The sequence below is a fragment of the Equus quagga genome, chromosome 10 (genome assembly GCF_021613505.1).
Source record: "Equus quagga isolate Etosha38 chromosome 10, UCLA_HA_Equagga_1.0, whole genome shotgun sequence".
In the NCBI taxonomy this organism is placed as follows: domain Eukaryota; kingdom Metazoa; phylum Chordata; class Mammalia; order Perissodactyla; family Equidae; genus Equus; species Equus quagga.
Genome location: NC_060276.1, coordinates 116,295,599 through 116,319,363, shown reverse-complemented (window position 1 = coordinate 116,319,363; position 23,765 = coordinate 116,295,599). Strand labels below are relative to the sequence as shown.

At 42.8% G+C, this 23,765-nt stretch overlaps 1 protein-coding gene across 1 annotated transcript in view; it reads right to left on the bottom strand.

Annotated features, from left to right (window-relative positions):
• Nucleotides 1-23,765, bottom strand: part of GPR143 (G protein-coupled receptor 143) — a 49,409-nt gene that overhangs the window by 10,559 nt on the left and 15,085 nt on the right. Inside the window, exons 7-8 of the mRNA XM_046673449.1 lie at nucleotides 20,695-20,812; nucleotides 19,072-19,315 (exon numbers count right to left, since the gene is read on the bottom strand). Coding sequence (XP_046529405.1) covers nucleotides 19,072-19,315; nucleotides 20,695-20,812 — 362 coding nt within the window. The remainder of the gene's footprint in view (nucleotides 1-19,071; nucleotides 19,316-20,694; nucleotides 20,813-23,765) is intronic.

The following is a 23,765-nucleotide window of genomic DNA, read 5'->3' as shown; positions in this document are numbered from 1 at the left end:
GGAATTGTAGGAGAGGTGGAGAATTGTGGAAGAGAATGGAGAATTGTTTGAAGGATGGAATTGTGGAGGAAAATATAACTGTAAGAGGAATAATTGCAGGAGAGATGGAAGGTGGTAGAAAACAGAATTGTAGAAGGAAACAGAGTTTTGTGACAGACAATGAAGAATCAAGAATTATGGGAGAGAAAGTAGAATTGTGGGAGAGAAGGGGCACTGTAGGACAGTGGAGAATTATGGGATTGATGGAGAATTGTGGGAATGATAAGGCATCATGGGAGAGAAGAGGGAATTGTAGAAGAGACAGGGCATGGTGGGAAAGACAAGGGATCATGGAAGAGAAGGGGAATTGTGGGAAAAATGGACTATTGTGGTAGTGACACGGAATTGTGGGAGTAACAAGGGATCATGGGAGTGAAGAGAGAATAGTGGGAGAGAAGGGAGAATTAGAGAAAAGACTGGGTTATAGGAGAGAAGGCAGAATTGTGGGACAGATGGGGCACTGTGGGAGAAAGAGAGCAAGAGAGCAAGCATTGTGGGAAAGACAAGGAATTGTGGGAACAAGGCATTATGGGAGACAGGGGAATTGTGGGAATGAGATGGAGTAATAGAGTGTGGGAGACAAAGTATTATTGGAAAGACCAGGAATTATGGGAGAAATAGGGCATTGTGGGAGACGGGAAAGAATGGGGAATTGTGGGAACAACAAGGGTTTATGGGAGAGACAAGCCTTGTTGGGAAGAGAAGGGATCATGACAAAGGAGAATTGTGGGAGAGACAGGGTATTGCAGGAAAGACAAGAGATCATTGGAAAAAAGGGAACTGTGGGAATAACAAGGGGTTAAGGGAGAGTAAGGGGAATTATGGGAGAGACATGTAATTGTGGGAGAGATGGAGAATTCTGGGAGAGAATAGAGAACTTTTGGAAAGAAGAAATTGTGAGGGAGAACAGAATTGTAAGAGAAACAATTGCAGGAGAGAAGGAATGTGGTAGAAAATAAAATTGTAGAAGAAAACAGTTTTGGCAAAGACAATGAAAAATCGAGAATTGTGAGAGATATAGAGAATTGTGGGAACAACGGGTTATAGGAGAGTCAGGAATTTTGGGAGAGATGGTGAATTGTGGGAACAAGAAATAGTTAGGGCAATAAGAGAATTGTGGGGGAAATAAAATATTGTGGGTAAGACAAGGAATTATGGGAGAAATAGGGCATTGTGGAAGGCAAGGGAGAAAATGGGTAATTGTGGGACAGACAAGGAATTGTGGGAACAATAAGGGGTTATGAGAGAGACAAGGGACTTGTGGGAAAGACAATGATCATGGCAGAGAAGGGGAACTGTGAGAAAGATAAGAAATTGTGGGAAAGATAAGAGATCATGGCAAACAAAGAGGAACTGTGGGCAAGAAAGAGCATTGTGGGAAAGATAAGGGATTATGGGAAAAAAGGGAGTGATGGGAACAACAAGGGGTTATAGGAGAGAAGGAGAATCGTGGGAGTGTATGGAGAATTGTGGGAGTGACAAGGGATCATGGAAGAGAAGGATGAATTGTGGGAGAGACAGAGAATATTAGGAGAGACATGGAATTGTGGGAGAGAATGGGAATTGTAGGAGACTATGAAGAATTGTGGAAGTGACAAGGGATAATGGCAGAGATGAGGGAATTGTGGGCGAGATAGAGTATTTTAGGAGAGGCAAGGGATTATCGTAGAAAATGTAGAATTGTGGGAGAGAAGGAGAATTCTGGGAGAGGATGGAAGATTGTGGTTCAGAACAGAGACTGGTGGGACAGACAAGAAATTATGGAGGGAAGTAGAATTGTGGGAATGACAAGAGATTATGGGAGAGCAAGGGGAATTATGGGAGAGACATGAAATTGTGGGAACAACAAAGGGTTAGGGGAGAGAAGGGGAAATTTTGGGAGAGAAAAGGAATTATAGGAGAAACATAATATATGGGAGAGAGGGGAAATAGTAGACAGAAGGATTGTGGGGGAGAACTGTGGAAGATAGGCAAATGTGAGACAAGGGAATTAAGTGTGGCTGGAAACAGAATGTGGGAGAAACAGAATTGTAGGAGAGATTAAATGTGGTAGAAGACAGGATTGTTGAGGAAAATGGATATTTGTGAGAGACAAAGAAGAATCCAGAATTGTGGGAGAAATTGTGGGAAAGAGAATTATGAGAGAAATAGGCTATCGTATGAGAGACGGGGAATTAGGGGAAAGACAAGTTTTCATGGGAGAGAGGGAAATCGTGGGAGAAATAAAGTATTACGGGAAAGACAGGGACTTGTGTGAGAAATCCAGCAGTGTGGGAGAAACAGAACATTGTGGGAGATAATGGAGCATTGGGAGATACACAATTGTAGGAGACAAGGAATTATGGAGGAGAACAGAAAACTGTAATAGAGAATTGTTGGAGAAACAATTCTGGAGAGTGAGAATGTGGTGGAAAACAGTTGTAGAAGAAAATGAAGATTTATGAGAGACAATAAAGAATCCAAAATCATGGGAGAAAATGGGCAATTGTGGGATGGAATGTGGAAACATGAGAGAAATAGGGTATTGTGGAAAGACAAGAGATTATGGGGGAAAAGGGGGGGTTTGTGAGAGAGGCAAGGTATTGTGGGAAAGACGTGGATCATGGAAGAGAAGGGGAATTGTGGGAAAGGGAACTGTGGGAAAGACAAAGATCACGGGAGAGAAGGGGAATTGTGGAAAAGACAGAATTGTGGGAAAGACAAGAGATCATGGGAAATTGGAGAAACAGCGCATTGTGGGAAAGACGGATCATGGGAGAGAAAGGGGAATTGTGGGAGGGAACAGGAATTGTGAGAAAAGTGGAGTATTGTGAGAGATGTGGAATTGCGGGGATGACAAAGGATTATGGGGAAAATGATGAATTGTGGGAATGACAAGGGGTTATAGGAGAGTAGGGGTAATTGTGGGAGAGACATGGATTATGGCAGTTAGGAGAATTGTGGGAGAGAATGGAAAATTGTGGGAAACAAGGAATTATGGGTGAGAACAGAACTGTAAGAGAAAATTGCAGGAGAGATGGAATGTGGAAGAAAACAGAATTAAAGAAAATGGAGTTTTGTGAAAGATAAGGAAGAATTGAGAATTGTGCAAGAGACAGAGAATTGTGGGAGAGAATGGAGAATTGCAGGAGTGACAAGGAATCATGGGTGAGAAGAGGGAATTGTGGGAAAGATAGGGCATTATGGGAAAGATGGGATTATGGAAGAAAAAGAGGAATCATGGCAAAAATGAAGTATTGTGGGAGAGACATGGATTACAGGAGAGAAAGAATTGTGGGAAAGAATGGAGAATTGTGGGAAAGAAGGAAGTATGGGGGAGAACAGAAATGTAAGAGAAACAATTGCAAGAGAGATAGAACATGGTAGGAAACAGAACTGTACAAGAAATCGAGTTTTGTGAGACACAATAAAGAATCAAGAATTGTAGGAGAAACAAGGGATTATGGGAGAAAAAGGAGAATTGTGGGAGAGAAAGGAGACTTGTGGGAGAGAATGGAGAACTGTGGGAGAGATCAGAGAACTGTGGGAGTGCCAATGGATCGTGGGAGAGAAGAGAGAATTGTGGGAGACACAGGGCATTGGGGGAAAGACAAAGGATCATAGGAAAGAAAGGTGAATTATTGGGAAAATGTGGAGTATTGAGGGAGAGACATGTAAGTGTGGGAACAAGAGATTATGGAAAAAGATGGGGAACTGTAGGAATAACAAGGGGTTATGGGAGAATAAGGAGAATTGTGGGAGAGACATGGAATTGTGGGAGAGGTGGAGAATTGTGGGAGAGAATGGAGAACTGTGTGAAGGACGGAGTTGTGGGGGGAAACAGAATTGTAAGAGAAATAGCTGCAGGAGGGATGGAATGTGGTAGAAAACAGAATCATAGAAGCAAACAGAGTTTTGTGACAAACAATGAAGAATCAAGTATGATGGGAGAGAAAGTAGAATTGTGGGAGAGAAGGGGCATTGTGGGAGAGTCTGGAGAATTGTGGGATTGATGGAGAATTGTGAGAATGACAAGGCATCATGGGAAAGAAGTGGGAATTGTGGGATAGACAGGGAATTGTGGGATAGAAGGGACTTGTGGGAGAGAAGAGGAATCGTGAGCAAATGGAGCATTGTGGGAGTGACGTGGAATTGTGGGAATGACGGGATTATGGGAGAGAAGAGACCATTGTGGGGGAGACAGGGCATTGTGGGAAAGACAAGAGCTGATAGGAGAGAAGAGAATTGTGGAAGAAAAGGGGAATTGTGGGAAGAATGGAGTATTGTGGGAGTGACATGGAATTGTGGGAGTAACAAGGGATCATGGGAGAGAAGGGAGAATTATGGGAAAGATGATGGGTTATGGCAGAGAAGAGGGAATTGTGGGAGAGACAGGGAATTGTGGGAAATACAAGGGATCAGGGCAGTGATAAAGGAGTGTGGGAAAAATGGAATATTGTGGCAGTGACATGGAATTGTGGGAATGACAAGGGATTATGGGGAAAAAGGAGAATTGTGTGAGAAAACATTGTGGGAATGACAGATAACTGTGGGAACAAGGGATTATGGGAGAGACGGGAATTGCAGGACAGACAGGGAATTGTGGGAATAAGAAGGAGTCATGGGAGTAACAGGGAATCGTGGGAGAAATAAAGTATTTTGGGGAAGACAAGGAATTATGGGGAAATAGGGCACTGTGGGAGATGGGGAAAGAATGGGTTACTGTGGGAGTGATGGGGAATTGTGAGAAAAACAAGAATTTATTGGAGAGACAAGGCTTGTGAGAAAGACAAGAGATCATGGGATAAAAGGAAATTGTGGGAATAACAAGGGGTTAAGGGAGAATAAGGAGAATTGTGGGAGAGACATGTAATTGTGGTAGAGGTGGAGAATTCTGGGAGAGAATAGAGAATTGTGGGAAAGAATAAATCATCAGGGAGAACAGAATTGTAAGAGAAACAATTGAAGGAGAGAAGGAATGTGGTAGAAAGGAAAATTGTAGACGAAAACAGAGTTTTAGCAGAGACAATGAAAAACTGAGAAATGGGGGAGACACAGGGAATAGTGAATATTAGGGGTTATGAGAGAGTTGGGAATTTTGGGAGAGACAGGGAAGTGTGGGAAAGACAAGGGTGCAGGGGATAGAGGAGAATTGTGGGAGAAACATGGAATTGTGGGAATGAGAAGGAGTTATGGGACTAAGAAGGAATTGTTGGAGAAATAAAGTATTGTGGAAAGGACAGGGAATTATGGGAGAAATAGGGCATTGTGGGAGACCAAAGAGAGAAAGGATAATTATGGGAGAGACAAGGAATTGTGGGAACAATGAACGGTTATGGGAGAGACAAGGGACTTGTGGGAGACACAGGGCATTGTAGGAAAGACAAAGATCATGGGAGAGAAGGGGAATTGCAGGAAAAATAGGGAATTGTGGGAAAGACAAGGGATTATGGGCAAGGAAGAGGAATTGTAGGAGAGATAGGCCATTGTGGGAAAGATAACAGATCATGGGGAAAAAGGGAATTGTGGGAATGACAAGGGGTTAAGGGAGAGAAGGAATTGTGGGAGAGTATGGAGAATTGTGGGAGTGAAAAGGGATCATGGGAGAGAAGAATGAATTGTGGGAGAGACACGGAATTGTGAGAGAGAAGGGGAATTGAAGGAGAGTATGGGGAATTGTGGAAGTGACAAGGGATAATGGGAGAGACAAGGAACTGTGGGAGAGATAAGAGTATCTTAGGAGGGGCAGGGAATTGTGGGAAAGACAAGGGATTATGGGAGAAAAAGGAGAATTGTGGGAGAGAAGGGGAATTGTGGGAGAGAATGGAAGATCGTGAGTCAGAACAGAGAATGGTGGGAAAGACAAGGAATTGTGGCAGAGACACAGCTAGGCCACTCACTTCTGTCTACTATGTTCTGAATAGGCCACAACCCTCCTGCCTGGGGACACACCACCTATGTTCTAACCATGATCCCTTCAGTTTCCCCACATGCTCTGTGCCTCAGCTCTCCCCAAGGGCTACAGTCCTGTGATCCAGCTTGTCTACAGCAACATCCCCACCTCCATGGCCAGGGCCCTCTCCTTGGCCACAGCCAGGGATGGCCTACCCTCTTCATTGCCCCTCCAATTCAGGCCTCTGCCCCACCCTTTGTGGCCCCACCCCTCCACTCAGCCTGCACCCTTCCCTCCACAATAAGGCCTGCTTCAGTGCTCCACTAACCCCTCCTGCCAGGGCCCGTCCCCTGAGCTCTGCTCTGGCCCCACCACTCCTGCCAGGGCCACAAACCCCAGTTCTACTGTGGCCCTGCCCTCCAACCAGAACCATGCCCCTCCTGAACAGGGGCACCTGGTCCAAGGTGACCTTGGAGGCGTGGTGGGGTGGATCTCCTGAGAAACACACCCTCTGACACTCCCAACCTCCTTACCCTTGAAGCCAATGACAAGATTAATGTAGGCATCAGATCCTGAACTTTTCCTTTCTGAGCACAGAGGAAAGTGCCCTGGTTAAAGGAGGGCCCCATATTTGACACGAAGCTTCTTAATGCTCGTGGAAAGAGTAAATTACGCTATTTTAAGGTTTTCCAGTGTTCATAAGATAAAAACCAACGAGGTTTTTGTTTGTGAGAAGTACCATTTTTCTTAAGGGAAATTCCGATTCCTTATAAAGATATTTTGAATGAAGTTGTCTTGAAGAATTACACACAGATCCTCTCAATGTACTGTACCCCATTGCTACAAGTCACAAAGCATGATCATCAAAACAATTCCCCACACCCATGAATTGGGTTAGTCCTACAAGCAGATCAGAGTGTCTTTTACTTAAAGACTGTTACTGGGAGTGATGTCATCATCATGGTGGAGTGAACTCTTCCCTTAGATTCTCCCACATAAGATACAATGAAAAGGACATAAGACAACAGAGGACATTCACACAGCACAATAGACATCTGAGAGACCCACGCAGCCATATGTCTGAAGGTGGAGGTGCTGGACCCCACCCAGGAGGGAGTGGAAGGAGGTAAGGGGATCTCCTCTACCTCCCTGGCAGCTACCAAGGGTGCAGGCTCTGAAAGGAGATCTGGAAAGGGTGGCTCTCCAGGGGAAGGCCTTTGCTCTCTGAATTTCTGCCCAGCCATAGGAAAGGTCCACACAGAGGAGGCTAAGCTATTGTGGGGGTGTCTTCATCAAGCCAGCACCCCAGGAGAACAGATAGCGAGGGCACAGTGAGAACACTCCTGGGATCGTGCACACGAAAGAAAGTGCCCCTCCCCTCACCCAGCACACCAGCTTGGTTGGTCAGCCACAGCAAGGGACCCCCACCAGAAAGCCTGCACATATGTTAGTAAAGCAGCAGCTGCTAGTGGGAAATCACAGATGGGCCCTGTCAACATAGATTCCAAAGGACAGGCAAAGATGCCAAAGATAACAACGGGCTCAGAATAAAGCGCTCCTGGCCCCACCCCCAGTGGTGGCAGGTGGAATCTGGGACCAGGCACTACCACTATGCAAGGGCACAAATCCACCCCATCAAATATCTGAGGAGGTATATTAATACTCCAAACAATGAGGAAAATGACAAGCACCCAGAGATCAATCCTGAAGGCACAGAAATTTTCAATCTAAATGACAGAATTCAAAATAACTATCATAAAAAAACTCAACAAGAGTGACGTCAGCAACATGACGGAGTGAGCTTTCCCTGTAATCTCTCCCTTTCACCATGCAATGAAAAAGACATTCATACTCCAACAGAGGACATCCAAACACAACACAAAAAATGTTAGAGAGACCCACACATCCATACGACAGAGGGCAGAGAGGCTGGAGCCCCCCACGGAGGAGGTGGAATGGGATAAGAGAAAACTTCACTCCCTCCCCAAACCACTGCAATCTGGGACCATGGGCAGCCTCCGAGACAAAGGAATGGGGGAGGGGACATTCGTTTGTGGGAACGTCAGGATCCCTGAGGGCCCTCGAAGCCTAGAGGGAAGCCCTCTATGAGGGCAAAAGCTTTCATGGGAGTGGTGACCTTATCAAGCCAACATCCCAGGAAAGCAGATAGCAAAAGCAGAGTGAGAAAACCCAGAGAGCACGCAAGAGAAAGTGCCCCTCCCTGCACTGGCCCAGCACCAGCTCTAGCGCCTTTGATCTCAGCAGAAGGCAGAGGACTCAGAATATGCGGCTCTTGACCCCCACCCAGTGGTGATAGGTGGTAACTGTGACCAAATAACACCAGGATGCAAAAAAACAGAACCGCCCTCTTGCAATATCGAACATTATATTAGATCTCCAGACCAGAGAGAAAATGACAAGCACTCAGAAATCAGTCCTGAGGACACAGAATTATGTAATGTAAATGAGAAAGACTTCAAAATAGCTAGCATCAAAAAACTCAACAAGTTGAAGAGAATGTAGAGAAACAATTCAATGAGTTCAGGGGCTACTTCATAAGAGATTGAAACTATAAAGAATCAATCAGAAATGTCAGAGATGAAAGACACAATGGAAGAAACAAAACAAAATATGGATTCTCTGAACACTCAAGCAGATATCATAGAGGAGTGTATCAGCATAATCGAAGATAGACATGTTGAAATGCTCCAGACACAGAAGGACAAAGAACTAAGGCTAAAAAGAAATGAAGAAAGTCTCCAAGAAATATTCAACTCAATTAGGTAATGCAATATAAGAATTATAGGTATTCCAGAAGAAGGAGAGAAGGAGAATGCAGCAGAAAGCTTGTTAAAAGAAATAATAGCAGAGAACGTCCCAAACCTGGGGAAGAAGATGGAAATCCACGTGGAAGAGGCTACCAGAACTCCCAAATATGTCAATGTAAAAATACCTACTGCAAGGCATATAGTAGTGAAACTGGCAAGAGTGAATGACGAAGAGAATATTAAGGGCAGCAAGGCAGAAGAAAATAACTTACAAAGGAACCCCTATCAGGCTTTCAGCAGATTTCTCTGCAGAAACCTACAGGCTAGGAGATACTGGAATGATATATTCAAATCTTTGAAGGATGAAAACTTTCAGCCAATAATACTCTATCCAGTGAAAATATCCTTCAGATATGACGGAGAAATAAAAACTTTCCCAGACAAACATAAGCTAAGGGAGTTTGTGGCCACGAGACCACCCCTCCTACAAGAAATCCTCAAGAAGGCCATCATACCTGAAAAACAAAAGGGAGAAAGGGGTTAAAAAGCACAGAGTAAGGAGATAAATAGCTAAACAGATTCAGAGCAGGACAGCAAATACTCCAGTATAGCATTAAAGACAAAGGGAAGGAAAACATGAAAAACAAAGATAATCTTGTCATTTTAACCACAAACTCACAACACAAGATGGAATAAGATGTGAAAAAAACAACTTAGGAGAGGAAGAGGAAAGGGACTGAATCAGTTTAGTCTAAGGAAATAAGAGGCCATCAGAAAAAGGACTATCTTATCCACAAGATTTTGAATACAAATCTCATGGTAAGCACTAAACAAAAAAGCAGAACAGAGACACAAATAATAAATAAAGAGAAAATAAAGAAACACAACAATAAAAAACTATATAACTAAATTGGTAGAACAAAATACACAGGACGAGAAACAAAGGAAAAGCAGGAGAACTGGAAAACAAGTGATAAAGTGACAGCATTAAGCCATCATATATCGATAATCATGCTAAACGTAAATGGATGGAATTCTCCAATAAAAAGACACAGAATGCTTGGATGGATTAAAAAACAAGACCCAACAATGTGCTGCCTCCAGGAAACACATCTCAGCTCCAAGGACAAACACAGGCTCAGAGTGACAGGATGGAAGATGACACTCCAAGCTAATGGCAAACAAAAGAAAGCAGGTGTTGCAATACTTATATCAGACAAAGTAGACTTCAAGATAAGACAGGTAAAGAGAGACAAAGGGGGCAGTATATAATGATCAAAGGGACACTCCATCAAGAAGAAATAATACTTATAAATGTCTATGCACCCAACACAGGAACACCAAAGTACATAAAGCAATTATTAATAAACCTAAAAGAAGATATTAATAATAACACAATAATAGTAGGGGACCTCAACACTCCACTCACATCAATGGATAGATCATCCAGACAGAAAATCAACAAGGAAACAGTGGAATTAAATAAAAAGCTAGACTAGTTGGACTTAATAGACATATATCGAACACTCCATCCAAAAACAGCAGAATACACATTCTTCTCAAGTGTGCATGGGACAATCTCAAGAATAGACCATATGTTGGGAAACAAGGCAAGCCTCAATAAATTTAAGAACGTTGAAATAATAAAAAGTATCTTTTCCAATCACAACACTATAAAGCTAGAAGTTAATTACAAGAAAAAAGCTGAGAAAGGGACAAAGATGTGGAGACTAAACAACATGCTATTGAACAAACAATGGATCATTGAAGAAAATAAAACAGAAATAAAAAAATATCTGGAGATAGATGAAATTGATAACATACCATATCATCTCATATGGGATGCAGCAAAAGCTGTATTAAGAGGAAAATTCATCACAGTACAGGCACACCTTAACAGGCAAGAAAAATCCCAAATAAGCAATCTCAAACTACACCTAATAGAATTAGAAAAAGAACAAACAAAGCCCAAAGTCAGCAGAAGGAGAGAAATAATAAAAATCAGAGCAGAAATAAATGCTATTGAAACAAAAAAAGACACTAGAAAGGATCAATGAAACAAAGACCTGGTTCTTTGAGAAGATAAATAAAATTAACAAACCCCTAGCCAGACTTACAAAGAAAAAGAGAGAAAGCTCAGATAAATAAAACTAGAAATGCAAGAGGAGAAATAACAATGGATACCACAGAAAAACAGATCATAAGAGGATACTACAAAAAACTATATGCCAATAAAATGGACAATCTAGAGGAAATAAATTCTTAAATTCTTACAACCTCCCAATGCTGAATCAAGGAAAAACAGATAATCTGAAGAGACCAAACACAAGGAAAGAGGTTGAAACAGCAATCAAAAGCATCCCCAAAGAATAAAACCCCAGGATCCGATGGCTTCCCTGGGGAATTCTACCAAACTTTTGGACAGGATTTAATACCTATCCTTCTCAAGCTATTCCAAAAAATTAGGGAAGATGGAACGCTTCCTAACACATTCTACAAGGCCAATATCACTCTGATACCAAAGCCTGACAAGGACAACACAAAAAATGAAAACTACAGGCCAATATCGCTGATGAACATAGATGCAAAAATCCTCAACAAAATATTGGCAACCCGAATACAGCAATACATCCAAAGGATCATACATCATGATCAAGTGGGATTTATACCAGGGACACAGGGATGGTTCAACATCCACAAGTCAACCAATGTGATACACCACATCAACCAACTGAGGAATAAAACCCACATGATCATTTCAATAGATGCAGAGAAAGCATTTGACAAGATCCAACAACCATTTATGATAAAAACTCAACAAAATGGGAATAGAAGGAAATTACCTCAACATAATAAAGGCCATATATGACAAACCCACAGCCAACATCATACTCAATGGGCAAAAACTGAATGTCATCCCTCTGAGAACAGGAACAAGACAAGGATGCCCACTATCACCACTCTTATTCAACATAAGGTTGAATACACACTCTTATTCAACTGGAGGTTTTGGCCAGAGCAATTAGGCAAGAGAAAGGAACAAAAGGAATCCAAATAGGGAGTGAAGAAATGAAACTCTCACTGTTTGCAGACGACAGGGTCTTATATATAGGAAACCCTAAAGAATCCATCAAAGAACTATTAGAAATAATTAACAACTACAGTAAAGTTGTACAGTACAAAATCAACTTACAAAAATCAGTGGCATTTCTATACTCTAATAATGAACTTACAGAAAGAGAACTCAAGAATACAATTCCATTTGCAATCGCAACAAAAAGAATAAAGTACCTAGGAATAAATTTAACTAAGGAGGTGAAGGACTTATACAATGAAAACTATAAGACATTACTGAAAGAAACAGATAACGACATAAAGAGATGGAAAGAGATACCATGCACATGGATTGGAAGAATAAACATAGTTAAAATGTCCATACTACCCAAAGCAATCTACAGATTCAATGCAATCCCAATCAGAATCCCAATGACATTCTTCATGGAAATAGAGCAAAGAATCTTAAAACTCATATGGGGCAACAAAAGACCCCGAATTGCTAAAGCAATCCTGAGAAAAAATAACAAAGCTGGAGGCATCACAATTCCTGACTTCAAAATGTACTACAAAGCCATAGTGATCAAAAAAGCACGGTACTGGTCCAAAAACAGGCACACAGATCAACGGAACAGAACTGAAAGCCCAGAAATAAAACCACACATCTATAGACAGCTAATCTTCCACAAAGGTGCCAAGAACATACAATGGAGAAAAGATAGTCTCTTCAGTAAATGGTGTTGGGAAAACTGGACAGTCACGTGCAAAAGAATGAAGGTAGACCATTATCTCATGCCACACAAAAAAATAAACTCAAAATGGATCAAAGACTTGAAGATAAGTCCTGAAACCCTAAAACTCCTGGAAGATAATATAGGTAGTACACTCTTTGACATTGAACTTAAAAGGATCTTTTCAAATACCATGTCTTCTCAGACAAGGAAAACAAAAGAAAAAATAAACAAGTGGGACTTCATCAGACTAAAGAGCTTCTGCAAGGCAAAAGAAACTAGGATCAAAACAAAAAGACAACCCACCAATTGGGAGAAAATATTTGCAAATCATATATCCAATAAGGAGTTAATCTCCATAATATATAAGGAACTCACACAACTGAACAACAAAAAAATAAACAGCCCGATCAAAAAATGGGCAGAGGATATGAACAGACATTTTTCCAAAGAAGATATACAGATGGCCAATAAACACATGAAAAGATATTCAAACATCACTAATCAGGGAAATGCAAATCAAAACTACACTAAGATATCACCTTACGCCTGTTAAAATAGCTATAATCACTAAGACTAAAAATAACAAATGTTGGAGAGGGTGTGCAGAGAAGGGAACCCTTATACACTGCTGGTGGGATTGCAAGCTGGTGCAGCCACTATGGAAAATAGTATGGAGATTCCTCAAAAAACTGAAAACAGACTTACCATATCACCCAGCTATCCCACTACTTGGTATCTACTCAAACAACTTGAAATCAAGAATCCAGGGGCTGGCCCCGGGGCAGGGTGGTTAAGTTTGCACGCTCCGCTGCAGGCGGCCCAGTGTTTCGTTGGTTCGAATCCTGGGCACGGACATGGCACCGCTCATCAAACCATGCGAGGCAGCATCCCACATGCCACAACTAGAAGGACCCACAATGAAGAATATACAACTATGTAATGGGGGGCTTTGGGGAGAAAAAGGAAAAAAATAAAATCGAAAAAAAAAAGAATCCAAAGTTAGGGGCCAGCCCGGTGGCGCAGCAGTTAAGTGCGCATGTTCCGCTTCTCAGCGGCCTGCGGTTCGCCAGTTCAGATCCCAGGTGTGGACATGGCACCACTTGGCATGCCATGCTGTGGTAGGCGTCCCACATATAAAGTAGAGGAAGATGGGCATGGATGTTAGCTCAGGGCCAGGCTTCCTCAGCAAAAAGAGGAGGACTGCCAGTAGTTAGCTCAGGGCTAATCTTCCTCGGGGGAAAAAAAAAGGAATCCAAAGTAACACATGTACCCCTATGTTCATAGCAGCACTATTCACAATAGCCAAGACATGGAAGCAATCCAAGTGCCCACCGACTGATGATTGGATCAAGAAGATGTGGTATATATATACAATGGAATACTACTCAGCCATAAAAAGACAAAATCATCCCATTTGCAACAACATGGATGGACCTGGAAGGAATTATGCTAAGTGAAATAAGCCAGACAGAGAAAGACACCAGATGATTTCATTCATATGCGGAACATGAACAAACTCACAGACAAAGAAAACAGTTGGGTGGTCACGGGGGGAAGGGGGGTGGGGGGTGGGCACAGGGGGTGAAGGGGAGCACTTATGTGGTGACAGACAAGAAATAATGTACAACTGAAATTGCACAATGATGCAAACTATTATGAACTCAAATAAAAAAAATATGTGGAATAGGTTTACTAAATGGCAATCTTTAGAGAAACATTATTTGGACCTTTAACTGATACTTCCTTTCTCCTTTATCAGTTGGATTAATGGACATAACCCCAAATAAGAAGAACAGGAGTTTACAAAGTGATGGTATGGGGAGAAACCTTCACAAGAATAGAGACCACAAAAGCCAAAATGCTGTGACAACCACAGAGGAAACAGATTCTTACAAAGAGAAAAGACTCGAGTACGGGTAACCCTTCATTAGCGCCAGCACCGTGACAGGTTAAAAGCAACCTCCACATTCTTTTTCAGTATAAGCCTGGAAGCGTGTGGGCTGAGAACTCTTCAAGAAGCTTAGAACCCAGTTTCTTGGAGACAATTTGTGGTATCACCATTTGATAAATTGGAGTCATTACTCTTATTGTTCACACGTGTATATTTAAAAAAGGAGTCGTAGTTCTTGTTCTGAGAAAACCCTCGTAGCTGTATGTGGAGTAAGTTTTCTCTCTACCTGCTCAGGTCCCAGTGCTCAGGCTCCATCAATAGGGAAACAGTTTGCGTAAGGGTTTTCCCTGACTTTACGCACAGAGGTAACATTATACGCACGCTGAACTCGCTCAAATTCAGCTCCGCTCGGTGAGGGTTGGAGCAGGCAGATGAGTGGGTATATGTGAGGACTCACGTCGTCCCACAGTTCCCTCTGCCCAGCTTTCCACCGAGCCTGTGCCCACAGGCAGGGAGGGAGGAGAACTCAAAACATTCCTGCAAGTTGGCAAAGCCTCTGGAAAGAATATTTGCAGGACATTCGAGGTTCTTCCACCATTGACAGAGAAGTGAGGCGTGTTCTCAGGTGACAGGCAAGGGCCCAGAGACATACTGGCCAGGGAAGAGTTAGAGGGAATCCTAAAATTGTCCCCCGAGGACAACAGTGATGACAGCCAATGGTCAGATGTGGGATCTTCGTAAATGTGCTGAAGTGTCCTAGGCAGCAAAACACTTAAATGATTCCACTTCTGAGTAAAATCCCTCTCAATTCTTTTTAGCATAATGTACGCAAATTCTTGCATAGGATTAATATACAAAACGGTGACAAGTGTGCCTTATGGGTAATTTTCAGAGGTTCCGAGGGTAACGAGATAGAAACTGCAGACCCTCAGCACCGCCTTAGCAGCACGTCTACATCAGACGTTTTCGCAGGTGGCAGTGGTTGACTGCAAACTTGCTGTGTGCGTCAAAATCCTCGACAAGCCTGACCCAACAGATGTTAGCTAACAACACAGCACTGCGGCTCTAAGTGCACAGCTGCTATTTTTACAGAACTCCTTTCCACAATCAAAAATACTGATTGCATTTCTTGCTTTCCTCAAAAGGCTTGCCTTATGTGCTTTCTTTTTTCTCCAAGGTTTTCCCAAACTGGCATTTCCATTGATTATTCTATTCTTAGTTTTCTTTTAATTCTCTCCCACAGACTGTGAGATCCTTGAGGGCAAGACTTGCAGGTCTCTGGTCCCTACGCCCCACAGCTCCCAACCTGGAGGAGCTGTTGGCAGTCACCAGTAGTTATTAACAGAACAAAGAATGGGTATATCCGTACAACGGAATATCATTCAGCAGTAAAAGGCATGAAGTTCTGACACGTGCTACAATGTGGATGAACCTTGAAAAGATGATGCTAACCGAAAGAAGCCAGACAAATGTCCATTTTATATGAAATGTTCAGAACAGGCAAATCCACAAAGACAAAGTAGATTATCGGTTGCCAGGGGCTGGGGGGAGGGAGGAATAGGAAGGGATTGTAATGGGTGTGGGGTTTCTTTTTGGAGTGATGGAAAAGTTCTGGAATTAGACAGTGGTGATGGTTGCACAACCTTGTGGATACTGTATACTGACAACCACTGAGGTGTTCACTTTAAAAGGATGAATTTTATCGTATGTGAATTATACCTCAATTTGTTGTTGTTGTTGTTGTTGTTGTTGTTGTGAGAAGGATTGGCCCTGAGCTTGCATCTGTGCCAATCTTCCTCTATTACATGTGGGATGCCGCCACACCACGGCTTGATGAGCGGTGCTGGATGTGCACCCAGGATCCGAACCTGCGAACCCCAGACCGTCTAAGTGGAGTGCATGAAATTAACCACTACACCACTGGGCCAGTCCCCACGAGGAACAGTTTTTTTTAATTGAAACATATTTGACGTACCGCATTTTGCAAATTTAATGTGTACAGCACATTGATTTGATACACTTACATATTGTAATATGACTGCCATTGTAGGGATAATTAGCATCTCTATCATGTTACATAATTATTTCTTTTTAGTGGTCAGAATATTAAGTTCTAGTCTGTTAGCGAATTTGATGATTATAATACAATATTGTTGTCTATATTCACTATACTGTGCATTAAATCTCTAGAGCTTATTTACAACTCACTGCACTAAAAACAGTTTTGGGTGTCACAACTGGGGGATGGTGCTCCTGGCATCTAGTGGGTGGAGGCCAGGGATGCTGCTCAACATGCTACAGTGCACAGGATGGCTCTCAGAACAAAGAATCACCCAGCATTACGTGCCAACAGTGCCAAGGATGAAAAACCTGCTCTGAAGGAAGAGAATAGGTGGGTAGGAGGTTGAACAGAGAAATCAGGTCCATTTCTACCCAATGCCAATGCCAGCCGAGGACAGGCAAAGCAGCCTCTCTGCCCCGGGACACACTCGGTCAAAGTTCCTAACCATTCTCAGCTCCTCTTCCCTCCTTTTTAGACACCCAGTGGGCTGCCAGAAAATGATAGCTCCCCAAGACCTCCTCTGAAGAACCCATTTGCTTCTACACCACGAATCATTAGGTCACTTAAAACTCTGTGGATGTCAGTGGTGACTTTCAAATCTCTTTTCCTCATCAGAAGATATTTATTTTATTTTATTTTTTTGAGGAAGATTAGCCCTGAGCTAACATCCACCGCCAAACCTCCTCTTTTTGTTGAGGAAGACTGGCCCTGAGCTAACATCCATGCCCATCTTCCTCTACTTTATATGTGGGACGCCTGCCCCAGCATGGCTTGACAAGCAGTGCGTAGGTCCACACCGGAATCTGAACCAGCAAACCCTGGGCTGCCAAAGCAGAACATGCAAACTTAACTGCTGCACCACTGGGCCGGCCCCAGAAGATATAATTTTGCTAAAACAAAACCTTACAAGGAACCCTAACACAAACAGAGAAGAGTAGTACACTAGCAAAAATTTATCTCATAAGTTACAATTTGGATTACATAAAAATAAATGTGATCAATTAGAACCATAACACTGCTTTAGTCAACACAACACTCTGAACCCAAAAACTGAGGTTCCCAAGATAGTTCAACTTCAACATGCAACTGTCCCTGTGTTTTGATTGGATTACACCTTATAAAGGACATTTTGTTTTAAATGGCTAAGGAGCTGGAACTGAAACCGTTTTCAGGTAGCTCATGTTGCCATCTCAGGATAGTCTTGTAACCACGGGTCCTCCGGGATCAGTTCAACTGACCCCACCTTATCCACAGAGTAATTCAGAGTGCCTTTTCAGGAACTGAGACTCCTTGACCAGCTCAGGCCAGTTGAGACCACCACCCCATCAACTGGGCCTGTGCAGATGCCTGTTGAGGGACCTTTTTGATGTCAAGGAGCTAAAAAGTCCACCCTCAGATCATGCCAACACCACCATTTTGTGAACACGTGTCCTATGAAGAGGCATGAAGCTTGACTACACTTGTGCAGATCATCAATTCCCTCATTTCTCCTCACCTCCAATCATCCATCCCACGCTTCAAACCGCCCTGCCCTTCAGCCCATAATTTGTCTCCTAAGCCCTGGGTTGGGGAGAGCATATGCCCCTGTCTCCATGCAGGTCCATCTAGCAATAAAGCTGATTTCTTTCCCCACAAGCTGATGCCGTAATAATTGGCTTTTTTTAATGGGCATTGGGCAAGACAACCTCAATTTTGTGCAGTAACGGTCTTCACTTAAGCAAAGAGGGCAGGCGAACGTCACTCTGAGCTGAGCTGGTAGGACAAGTTAATAGCTGGTGAGCCTGGGGGGATTAGTATTTGGTTACCAACGCATTTGAGTAGGCACTATTTTCCTCAGAGCTTTTAACAGGAATTTTAGACTGGGATTTGAATCGTTTACTAGATACCTAAAGAACCACATTAGAGTTCCATGAAGCACAGTCTGAAGACCCCAGCACTAGAGTCTTTAAACGCAAAGGATAGATTGGAAGAGCCAGCATTGGCGGAGGGGCTTTTCATCTTAAATGCCCCAAGTGAGCTGGACCAATGAAACTACGCCCATAATCGACAGAGATCATGTCATACCACTCACTGACAGCAAATGTTAGTGAGGGGTTTGAAGTGACAATTTATCTCCTATCCAAAATGCCATCCAGCCCAGAGAGGAGTCGGTTATAACAATACAAGTACTTAATAACTAAACAAAAAGCATTATTAAAATATTAAAAGGCGATTGGGCCTGGCCCCGTGGCCGAATGGTTAAAGTTCCAAGCACTTCACTTTGGTGGCCTTGGTGCATGGGTTCGGATCCCAGGCACAGACCTACTCCACTCGCCAGCCATGCTGTGGCAGTGTCCCACATACAAAAAAATAGAGGAGGATTGGCATAGATGTTAGCTCAGGGCTAATCTTCCTTAAGGAAAAAAAAAGAGGAGGATTGGCAATGGATGTTAGCTCAGGCAAATCTTCCTCAGATCAAAAAGAAAAATTAAAAGGAGCAGTGGATGACGACATGCAAGATTAGCATCAATGTCAGCTAGTGTAACTTTCCATGCACACCCTGAAGTATGTTACATATATCACAGACACCTCCTCCACATATCACCTCCTTGTTAGATAAAGGATTTTCCTGGGGCTCCGCAGTCTACCTGCCCTGGCAGAGGGGGCATTACCTTCAGAGAGCATGCTCAGGGCCTCATCGGAAGTGTGCCCGCCAACATGCACTGTCTTCCTGGAAGTGAGGCTTTCATGGGGCACACAGGAGCCCTCTGGGGACCGGTAAGCCCGCTCAGTGGCCGAGGTCGTCATCGACTCCCACTGGATCTCCTTCCTGGGAGACTGAAAATCCAGGCTGCATCCTGTCCAGCCGTAGAAGGCCAGAGACAAGAGAAATCCTTGGGCTGGATTCAGTATCCCCTGGAGAGAGGACAAAAAGACACGTGGAGGTCAGTGCAGTGTAGTAGGAATTAGGTGCCTGAAAATAGAGGTGGTGGGGGAGGGAAGGAGAGAGGGAAGAGGAAGGAGACGAGGGAGGGGAGGAGGGGGAGAGGAGGGGAGAGGGAAAGCCTCAAATACAGGGCAACTGACTCAATCGTCTCTTCACCTCCGCCAGAGCCGCTTTGCTCTCCTGCACAGAGGGAGGGGCTCTCCCTCTTGTGCTTCCAAGTCAGAATTTGATTTAACAAAGGTTCCTGAGGCAAAAAATGAGTCTAGGAAACATTCCTACAGTTATGCATGGTAAGTACCCATGAAGTCAACCAAAGGAACCAAGCAACAATCCAAATCAAAGCCCAGGGGTGGAGGCAGTTAATGCTGGTCTTATTATAAAGTCCCGTGACTCAGATTCTCTCCAATTCTTTTCTTCTTTTGGTGAGGAAGATTGGCTCTGAGCTAACATCTGTTGCCAATCTTCCTCTTTTTGCTTGAGGAAGATTGTCGTTGAGCTAAGATCTGTGCCAATCCTCCTCTACTTTATGTGGGATGCTGCCACAGCATGGCTTCACAAGTGGGGCTAGGTCAGCGCCCAGGATCCGAACCAGTGAACCCCAGGCCACCTAAGTGGAGCACACGAACTTAATCATTATGCCACCAAGCTGGCCCCAGATTCTCCCCAATTCTGAAGCAACATAAATATTAATTCTGTGTAGGGCAACACGTACTTCCCTACTAACAGCTCATGTATGTATTTTTTATTATAAATACAATATAATGAAAACATGGGGGGGCTACACCTACAGTGTTTCTACCTTATTATCATTTCGTGTATTTCTATCCAACATTTTTTCACACGTGTTACTATGTAGTTATAATTAGTATAATTTTTATATCCTGCATTTTTCACTTGATACTAGAGATTTCATATTTGTCATCTTTAACATCTGCATAACATTCCATCAAGATGAAAAACCACAATTTACTTAACGATTCCTTTATTTTGCATTTGGGTTATCTCTAATGCTTTATAATTATGGATAATGTTACAAGAAATACATTCATCCCTATGGCTTTTTCATAGTCTGAAGTATTTCTTCAAGATAAACTCCCTGCTATTTTGAGTCTGCCTGAAAGGCTGGACACACTGTGCCAAATGGGCTTAGCAGGGTCAGACCCACTTAATAACAATCCCAATGAGGAAGGAGGTGAGCTAGCTGGGACACAGGCCACGGCAGGCAGCCCGGGAACCTGGTCAACTCAATACATATTTCAATAATAATGCACCATACTTCTCAGTGGGTTTTTTTCCTTCTGATGTTTTTTTTTTTCAAGAAGAAAATTTAAAATCAAGATTGACCTACCATAATAAACCAGGTGGTCTTGGCTGCATTTCTGACATGCTTCAAAGAGCCTCCATTGATATCTGGTTGCATTTCAAGATAGAATAAAAGGCTTTCGTTGATGATGTTCGACAACCAACTGTTCGAAAGAAAACGGTCCAGGGTAAAGAGAACACGCAACAGAGTTCGTTTTCAAACGCCGGGGGTCGGCGAACACGCCTACCAAGACCTGAAAGTCGGGGAGGCGCGACACTGCAGCAGCAACGGGGAAGCAGCACGTCCAGCTCTGAATGCAAGAGATGAAACTCCTGGTCTCGGTCTAAAGCGGAGACCACCCAGCCCTTCCACAGGTAACACCCCCCCACCATAGCAGCCGCAAGGTTCTGGCGCATATCACACAACCCAGAATTCCCCGTTCTTCATTTAATGAGTAACCTAACGTTTGAATGGAGACCAAAACAAATCTTATCTTGACATGTTATGTTCAAAGTTTTTGATGTTATTGTTGGTAGGCCAGGGAAGTCTGAAACGGCAAGCTCAGTGTATTTTTAGAGGGAGCTAATTGACGTCTCTCCTAGGAGAATGTCCAAACAAACCTCCTCATATCAGACAGATGATGAACACCACAAAGGCATGTCCTGTCTTTTCAAGTATCGCTTCACCGAAGCGAAGGGTTTCCTGACTCCAATCTCCCTCGCATGGGTTACAGGTCTGTTTCCATAGCATCCACCTGACACGCTGGGGCAGAACACGTGTGGGGGAGGAGAGGGAGGAGAGAAAAACTGCTCTCTACCCCCTGTTGACTGAGCTATGAGTCATCACACCAAAGATGTACCTTTGCCCTTGTCAGATCCAGGAATCTTAGCATCAAGACTGATGCAAATGGGTGGATTTAAAAGGCATCAGCAAGCGCTTTATCTCAAGGTCAACCCTAGCAATGGGACAAAACAACAGACTCATATGCTTGGGAGGTATCAAAACGAAACTTGGGACTTTTTGTTCTAAGACCTTTATATATAATCAGAGTAGATTTGAATATCTTTCAAGAAGTTCATGTATTGCAGACTCGCCTTCCTGTCTTGCGTGCATCTCCTCAAAGGGCACCTACCACAGTTTCCAAGATTTCCTTTCCAAAGACTCTTCCCTTTGGAGCTTTCAGGACACACGTGGAAAAGCAAAATGGCAAGGTGTTTGTCCATCCCTTCCCAGTGACAATTAAAAAAGAAAAGTAAACCCTAAAGAGTCCACTAAAAAACTTTTAGAAATAATAAAGGAATACAGTCAAGTTGTGGGATACAAAAATCAATGTACAAAAATCAGTTGCGTTTCTATACACTAACAACGAACAAGCAGAAAGAGAAATTAAGAATACAATCCCATTTACAATTGCAACAAAAAGAATAAAATACCTAGGAACAAACTTAACCAAAGAGTTGAAAGATCTGTACACCGAAAACTATAAAGCATTGTTGAAAGAAATTGAAGAAGACACAAAGAAATGGAAAGATATTCCATGCTCTTGGATTGGAAGAATTAACATTGTTAAAATGTCCATACTTCCTAAAGCAAGCTACAGATTCAATGCAATCCCTATCAAAGTTCCAACAACATTTTTTACAGAAATAGAACAAAGAATCTTAAAATTTATATGGAACAACAAAAGACCCCGAATAGCCAAAGGATTCCTGAGAAAAAAGAACAAAGCTGGAGGTATCACACTCCCTGATTTCAAATTATACTACAAAGCCATAGTAACCAAAACAGCATGGTACTGGCACAAAAACAGACACACAGATCAATGTAACAAAATTGAGAGCCCAGAAGTAAACCCACACGTTTATGGACAGCTGATATTCGACAAGGGAGCCAAGAGCATACGATGGAGAAAGGAGAGTCTCTTCAGTAAATGGCGTTGGGAAAACTGGACAGCCACATGCAAAAGAATGAAAGTAGACCATTCCCTTACACCATGCACAAAAATCAACTCAAAATGGATTAAAGACTTGAATGCAAGACCCGAAACCATGAGACTTCTAGAAGAAAACATAGGCAGTACGCTCTATGACATTGGTCTGAGCAGCATATTTTCAAGTCCCACGTCTGACCAGGCAAGGGAAACAAAAGAAAAAATGAACAAATGGGACTACATCAAACTAAAAAGTTTCTGCACAGCAAAGGAAACCATCAACAAAACGAAAAGACAACCTAACAATTGGGAGAAGATATTTGCAAACCACATATCAGATAAGGGGTTAATATCCAAAATATGCAAAGAACTCATACAGCTCAACAACAAAAAAACCAACAATCCAATTAGAAAATGGGCAAAAGATCTGAACAGAGATTTCTCCAAAGAAGATATACAGATGGCCAACAGACACATGAAAAGATGCTCAACATCATTAGCTATCAGGGAAATGCAAATCAAAACTACAAGGAGGTATCACCTCACTCCGGTCAGAATGGCTATAATTAACAAGACAGGAAACAACAAATGTTGGAGAGGGTGTGGAGAGAAGGGAACCCTTGTTCACTGCTGGTGGCAGTGCAAACTGGTGCAGCCACTATGGAAAGCAGTATGGAGTATCCTCAGAAAATTAAGGATAGATCTACCATATGCTCCAGCTATTCCACTGCTGGATATTTATCCAAAGAACTTGAAAACACAAAGGCATAAAGACACTTGCACCCCTATGTTCATTGCGGCATTATACACAATAGCCAAGACATGGAAGCAACCTAGGTGCCCATCAAGGGACGAATGGATAAAGAAGATGTGGTATTTACACACGATGGAATACTACTCAGCCATAAGAAATGACGAAATCCGGCCATTTGTGACAACATGGATGGAACTTGAGGGTATTATGCTGAGTGAAATAAGTCAGAGGGAGAAAGTCAAATACCATATGATCTCATTCATAAGTAGAAGATAAAAATGACAAAAAAATCCCACAACACATAGCATTGGAGATTGGACTGGTGGTTACCATTGGGGAAGGGGGGAGGGGGGAGGGCAAAAGGGGTGATAGGGTCACATGTGAGGGGATGCACTATAATTAGTGTTCGTGTGGTGAACATGATGTAATGTA